Below are 6,415 nucleotides of genomic sequence, written 5' to 3'. Positions count from 1 at the left end.
TCATTGTTCATCAATACATACCAGTGATTATGACCTTTTTTGATACAGACAAGTGCACTAAATCAGGCTACTTTGCTTATTTACTTGACATGTTGAGAAATGTATTGGTAGATCCTGCTATAAGTACATGAGTTTGTTGCTTGTTTTGTTCACCCCACAGAATATTTACCCTTCCCAACTAGAAACCACTGCTGAAGGTAAAATCAATAGTTATGGTTTATGAGCAGAAAATAACTGGTGGGCAAAAATTACGTTTTCACCTTTATTTGGGCTCCCAATACACAAATCGTGTCATGTTCATCGATACATAGTCTGCTTTAGACCTCAAGATACACTGAATGGAGGAAGGTCTGGACCGATGCAATAAACCAACAGGTTGGTATCTCACCTACAGTCCTATATACACATTCTTATTTTAGAGATCTGTATTTTCTGATAGTTAATAACATGTATCATACTGTATAGCGATTGACGAGGTATCATCACAAGGCTTTTAGCCGTATCATAAATGCACTTTCACAGCAGATGTAACGTGTACTTTGTAGCTCTGTAAAGAGTCTGCACTTCGGAAGCCCAAAGCAAATAGACAGCAAATGAGGTCTACCTCACATTTGTTAGGTTTTTTTTTTTAACAAGTGACACCTTCTTTAAAAGGTAAGCAGACAGTGTTTCCTAAGACCGACGTCGGAGTTCTGTTGAGGTGATGCATCTCCATGGATACAGGTAATAAAACCCAAACAGAGGAAGATTCGTTCTTTTATCAAAAAAGTTTAAGACCTGAGATTTTCAGTGGAACAAAATGTCTTAACATACCAAAAAGGAAAAAAAGAAAAAAGGACTGTCTGTAAACGTCACTAGCTCCGCCTTCACTTCTGTTTGACTTCAAACATGCACATTAAAATCATGTCAGCTAAAAGAATCTCATTATTTCAGCTGCCGCCTTGTTGCAAGCTAGTAGCATACAGCTATATGCATATCTTTTTACACTTTTTTTCTTACACTGACAGCTATACGAGAATCGTTGAGTCAGTGTGTGGACAACGACACACGGGGCGACGCGCGATAACTTAAGACAAATAAAATCTTTTAAAATTCTTTCAACATAATACCTTAATTCTAGCCCACGCTGCGGACTCTGAGGTTACAAGTTCATTCCTTGGGCACTTAGTAAAGAGTCGAGCATGTCGAAAGTGTCTTTGTAGTCTGTGTGCTGTCCGTTGGCAGGCAGCACGCCGTTGCTCCCGTCGTGGTGCTCCGCCATCCTGGCGCCGCCCTCCGCCGAGTAGTGGGACGAGCCGAGGCCCCCTTTGCTCCTGCTCTTGGACGAGTGGTGATGGTGGGAGTGATGGTGGTTGTTGTGGTGATGGTGGTGGTGGTGGTGGTGGTTTCCGGCGTCGGAGTGAGGCCTCTTGCGAGATGAGCCAGACGAGCCCCCGTCGGAGGGCCTGGCGGACAGAGAGGCGGCGTCCATCGACCCCCGGCTGCTCCCGCTGAGCGAGTGCGAGTGGCCGTGTTTGGAGTGGCGGTGCTCCCTGTGCTTGTCTTTGCCGGGCGGCGCCCCGGTCTGCTCCGACGACACTTTTATCCTCATCTTGAGCTCCTCGCCCGTGGCCGAGCCGTTCTCAGCGAAAGAGGGCGGCAGCCGGCTCTTTTTCGAGCCGCCTTTGTCCCTCCGGCCGTCGCCCCCCTGCTGCGCCTGCGAGCGCTTCTTGTGGTGGTGCGATGAGGCGGCCGGAGGGGCCCCGTACATGTCCGGCTCGTCCTTCACGCCATTCTGAGAGGCCGGGTCCCCCGCCGCCGCGTGTTTCGCCCGGTACGTCTCCAGAGTCAAGACTTTCTGCAGCCGCGGGAAAGCGGCTGCGTTCACGCCGAGCTGCTGGTGTTTGCTGCCGCCCGCGGCTTTGGGTTCGTGTTTCACCAGCGTGAACTCTGGCGGCTCGGAGAAGTGGTCGCTCAGCGGCTGGTAGGACCCGTAGGAGGCTGCGATGCCGTTGAGGGAGGGCATGTCCGACGAGTCGGATGAGGTGGAGGCGAAGAAGGAACTGGCGACACCGGAAAAGCCGTCCAAGGACCCCTGGAAGGTACCGTCCACCGATGGGCCGTCTGTCTTCGGCTTCTTAGCTGCTTGGATGGCCTAAGAACAAACAAAAACTCAACGTGACATACGGACACTACACTGGTACTAACACCACCACCCCCCCAACACCAGTAATAAGGACGTACCCGCCAGTTTCGTATCCTCTTCAGTTTGCTGGGCGTCTTCTCCAGGATCTGAAGGAACTCGTGAGTGAGCTCTGTAAACCGTGAAGACGAACAGTCAGTGATCGCCTCTGCAGACGGCACAACTCTTACGGCTACACAGGCCGAGCTGCTTGTACGTGTCCCAGGAGACGGACGGACCGTCCTTAAGAGCTCTCACCGTCCAGCAGCTGCAGCGTCACCGTGCGGTCCACGTACTCCCACCAGTGCTTGCTGTCCGTGGAGACAGGGATCTCCCAGTTGGACCACTTGCAGGCCAGATGGATGCAGACACACGCAACCACCGTGGGCCTGTACTGCAGGCAGAAGGTGGTGAGGTGCAAACTGCAGAGGGGGAAAGAGGACGACACCATCGTCAACTGGAGGCCTTTTATTAAACATGCGTACGTAATAAACATTTTAGACAGCTTATCGAGGCAACATAATCAAAGCAATACCTTCACATTACTTACCTTAGTGTACAGGAACAGCTAAGAAAACTGTTAGGATGTGTTCCTAGGTGTATGAATGACACACACTTCCATGGTGTATTGAACGTGGATTAAGCCACATTTTTTTCATTTTAAAATGAAATTACAAAACATGGCATGTTTCTCAATCTCTCTATGAGCATTAACTACTGGCAATCACGATAAATACACAAATTATATTAAATCCAGTCACATGAATTAGGGTAAATGCAGTAGTCACATCACACATGGGATGGTGCTGCGTTTTGCACCCTTGAGCGCTGTGCACCTTGGATCCCAAACTACACTGCAAACTGGCTCCTGCGTGTTAAAGGATCTCAGAATCACGCTGAAAGTCCAACGGGGACTTCAGACGCACTTCTACCGGCGGAGAGAACAACGTCTCCCGCTAGGCTGCTTTACAACACCAGAGCAGAAATTGAGTTGGCACGTTGTTTTGAGTGGCATTTAAGGACATTAAACAGTGCTGGAATGTAGGCTGCGTTGCGGTGAATAGTTGAATTATCAACATGATTTACAATCTTACGTGCAACATAACTTCAAACAGAAACGTTTGCATCTTCTGTAATGTCACCCAGTCATGGAGAAACACACCAACCATGCCAAACTTTTAACTAAAATAACATTATTCTGCCCTATTGACAAATGAGTTATTAACTATTATTCACTGCACTTCAACCTGGACTTGCATTAAACTGGCAGCCTGTTTAAAAACTAAAGGAAAATCTCAACAGCGCAATAGGACCAAAACTACTGTTAATTGCATTGCCACGCAGAACAAGCAGTTTGCAGTGTATTTTGTTTGATTGTTAGCGCTTTTAGGGTGAAAAATGTACAAACAAAAAAAATTGAAAAAGCAACTAAACTATACTTACCAAAGCACTCTATAAGTTTAAGAATCTTTAGCGGCAATCTATATTCAGGCTACCATGAGTTCTCGCTTTAGACATATGCACTCTGTACCAAACAACCTGGAGAGGTAAACAGCACCACTACACTCCACATTGTGCATTCAACCCCTATGTGCCAACAGGGAGCCCTTGTACAATACACCGCACACTGCGGCCTGGCCGGTACTGCCCCACACTGGGGGGTTCCCGGGGACCCAGGTCGCAAACAGGGCGTTGGACACAGGAAGGGGGGCCCTGCAGGACAGGAAGTTATAGTGTGCCATTAAAGTGCAATAATGGGAACAGGATAATAACCTGTTGGTAGCCATGAAATAAGAAGTCTGTGCCAAATCCTTGCTCGCTGCAAAAGAAGGAGAAAGTTTCGTTTTAGAAACTGAGCAGATTCTTTGAGTCATTCAAAACAGCAGGTAAATCATTCGATTCAGAGGTGAGAAAAGCGGAGAAAGAAGGTTGTACCTCGCACTAGCTGGGAACACCTCACCACATCTGTGTGTGGATGATCAATTGTTATTTCAAAACCTGCAAAAGAAGATGTTAAAAGGAAGATGATCAACCACTGGCGCCAGCCCCATAGGACGGCGTCTCCTGCGACCTTGTAGTTTTATTAAAATTAGTGAGTAAATTACTAACGCTGCGATGGCTGGCAGTACCACAGTTCAAAACCCACACTAACTAGCTTTAAAAGCACTCACCCAGCGTTTGCAGCACTATCGTTTCCAGGGCTACAAGCTCTTGTGTCTGCTGCTGGAATGCCTGGAAGGGTTCAATGAAGAATTTGAAATGGGCTTGATTCAACTTTTTACGAAATGAAAGCGCTGCCAGCCAAAAACTGTAAAGGGTAGTGAAGAACGATGGTTTGAGGAGGGTACTCCTGCACTTTATGCCATTCGCATACAAAAGCGTAACTGGACCGTCATAGCAGAGCCTTGAAATGTGTGGGGGAAGCATTGATGGACATGCATTGGATCTGTGCCTTGATGTAAGGGTATCACATTATAAACTTGGCTTTTACCTTGATGTAAGGGTATCACATAAACTCGTAAGACTGGCTTTTACATCACATCTCATGCAACCATGACATGATTCCAACTTTATATCCACGTAGTAGAGAAATTGCCTAACCCTAACGTACAATTTTTTGAACTGTATACAACTAGGAATTTTCTTTATTACACCGTAAATTGTATAAAATTAAAGATATTTCAGTGAAACATGGCAGGACAAGTCCATAACCCACATAATTGGGATTTGACCGGCATGCTGCTCAAAGAAAATCTGACATTTGGCCCTAGAACAAACGACTCATCAATCACTGTAGATAACCTTGTCTTTTCTCTCCAGAGCGTCACAACTGGGTATAAATTGCATTTGGTCCAGTTGGCTCCTCTGTCCCCGGTTTACTTACGTTGCTCTTAGTGTCTACAGCTGGCTCTTGTGGGTTAATGCAGGCGTGGGCTATTTTAATGACATGCTCCAGCTTTCTGGGCTGCTCCTCAACTTTTGCTGCCAGGAACAACGTTGTCTGAGAAATGACCTAAAGAGAGCGAGAGAAAAAACGATCTCAGCTCAGTTTTCACAGCCGGTGCCACCCGTAATTATGGCATCAGCCAACACTGCAGTGGTACTTACGTTTCTATGGAATTTGCTGAAGGAGTGGATCATATAAAATCTGTGCATGTAGACTATCGCAGTGTTGATAATCAGTTGAGACCTGAGTGTTAAGTTAAGGCGGAATACATGGAGAACATACGGTGATCACATCCTGGCTAACAGTCATGGTGAGAAAACCGTGACACGTTACCATCGAGCTAGCGAAACGTGTAACATGCAAGTTAAAGCCACAGTCTATTCACGCGTTTCAACTCGTACACACACGTAATAGAACATTAATAACGGAGCTGTGTGTTTAATTCACAAGAGAAAACAGGATCTGTAATTATTTGTCGCTGATATCGTTAGACACAAAGCTAACAATGGGACAAAACAATAGCTAGGCTAGCAAGCTAGCCTAAATGCTTCTAGCGAACATAGCCTAAATACAGATAGAGACAATTGGTTTAAATGCCACATATCGTCGGAGTACGTTTTGTACGTGACGGTGAAAAGTGTTGTGTGTTTCCGAGGTGTAATTACACATTTTCAAACCGGCCTTGTGGTCCAGGCCCTACAGCAAGCTAACGCTAACTCGAGCTAACCCGGCCGGCTAGCCGCTCGCTTTCAGAAAGGATACACGTTGAGTCTCTGGCCTATGTCTTGGATTAAGTTGGCGGCCTGCTGCCGGTAAGAAAGCTCCCGGTCCGCCTCTATTCCGCCGCGTCGTGACGGCGTGTTTTCGAGCTGCTCCCGGGTGAAGAGCCATTTCGTAGAGGGTCCCCGGTGCACCGCCATTACGCTCCCACAGCCAAGCCCGACGGTGCTAGCGTCGGGAGGGAGTGGGGCGACGGGGGGCACCGGAAGGACGAGACGAGCAGCGAGGCTGAACGACACCGGTTGGTCCTTTTCTGAACAGCGCCACTAGCGGCTGAAGGTGCACATGGCCGTGCTTTAATGGTGCATGTGTGGGATTAGGTCTGTGCAGAAATAAATGGGTTCTTTTTAGATGTTTACGACGGATGGACTTTGACCATCCGTGATAGTCCGTCTCGGGGTTTTCCTTAATCATTTGTTTTTAAAAATGGTGTCGTAATTCAAGTGTGTCCTTACCGTCGGGGGTAACATGTGCTTTGCATTAACGAGACGAGACCTCTTGGAAACATTGTTTATTTTTAAACTTTC

The 6,415-nt window shown here is 47.2% G+C and overlaps 2 protein-coding genes across 2 annotated transcripts; both read right to left on the bottom strand.

Moving 5' to 3' along the window:
* Window positions 1-248: 248 nt before the first annotated feature.
* LOC119200380 (cyclin-T2-like) lies at window positions 249-2,657 on the bottom strand. The gene is made up of 3 exons (XM_037457008.2): window positions 2,420-2,657; window positions 2,224-2,294; window positions 249-2,134 (listed from the first exon to the last, which is right to left on the bottom strand). The coding sequence occupies exons 1-3, from the start codon at window positions 2,655-2,657 to the stop codon at window positions 1,142-1,144; spliced, it is 1,302 nt and encodes a 433-aa protein (XP_037312905.2). The 3' UTR covers window positions 249-1,141.
* A 1,064-nt stretch (window positions 2,658-3,721) lies between these two features.
* On the bottom strand, window positions 3,722-6,138 carry LOC119201193 (cyclin-T2-like). The gene is made up of 6 exons (XM_037457032.2): window positions 5,871-6,138; window positions 5,270-5,351; window positions 5,046-5,174; window positions 4,333-4,393; window positions 4,097-4,159; window positions 3,722-3,980 (listed from the first exon to the last, which is right to left on the bottom strand). The coding sequence occupies exons 1-6, from the start codon at window positions 6,026-6,028 to the stop codon at window positions 3,742-3,744; spliced, it is 732 nt and encodes a 243-aa protein (XP_037312929.1). The 5' UTR covers window positions 6,029-6,138; the 3' UTR covers window positions 3,722-3,741.
* Between the last annotated feature and the right edge of the window lie 277 nt (window positions 6,139-6,415).

The sequence above is a fragment of the Pungitius pungitius genome, chromosome 3 (genome assembly GCF_949316345.1).
Source record: "Pungitius pungitius chromosome 3, fPunPun2.1, whole genome shotgun sequence".
Classification (NCBI taxonomy): Eukaryota; Metazoa; Chordata; class Actinopteri; order Perciformes; family Gasterosteidae; genus Pungitius; species Pungitius pungitius.
The sequence above is the reverse complement of the archived record's forward strand: the minus strand, read 5'-3'. Positions and strand labels throughout refer to the sequence as shown.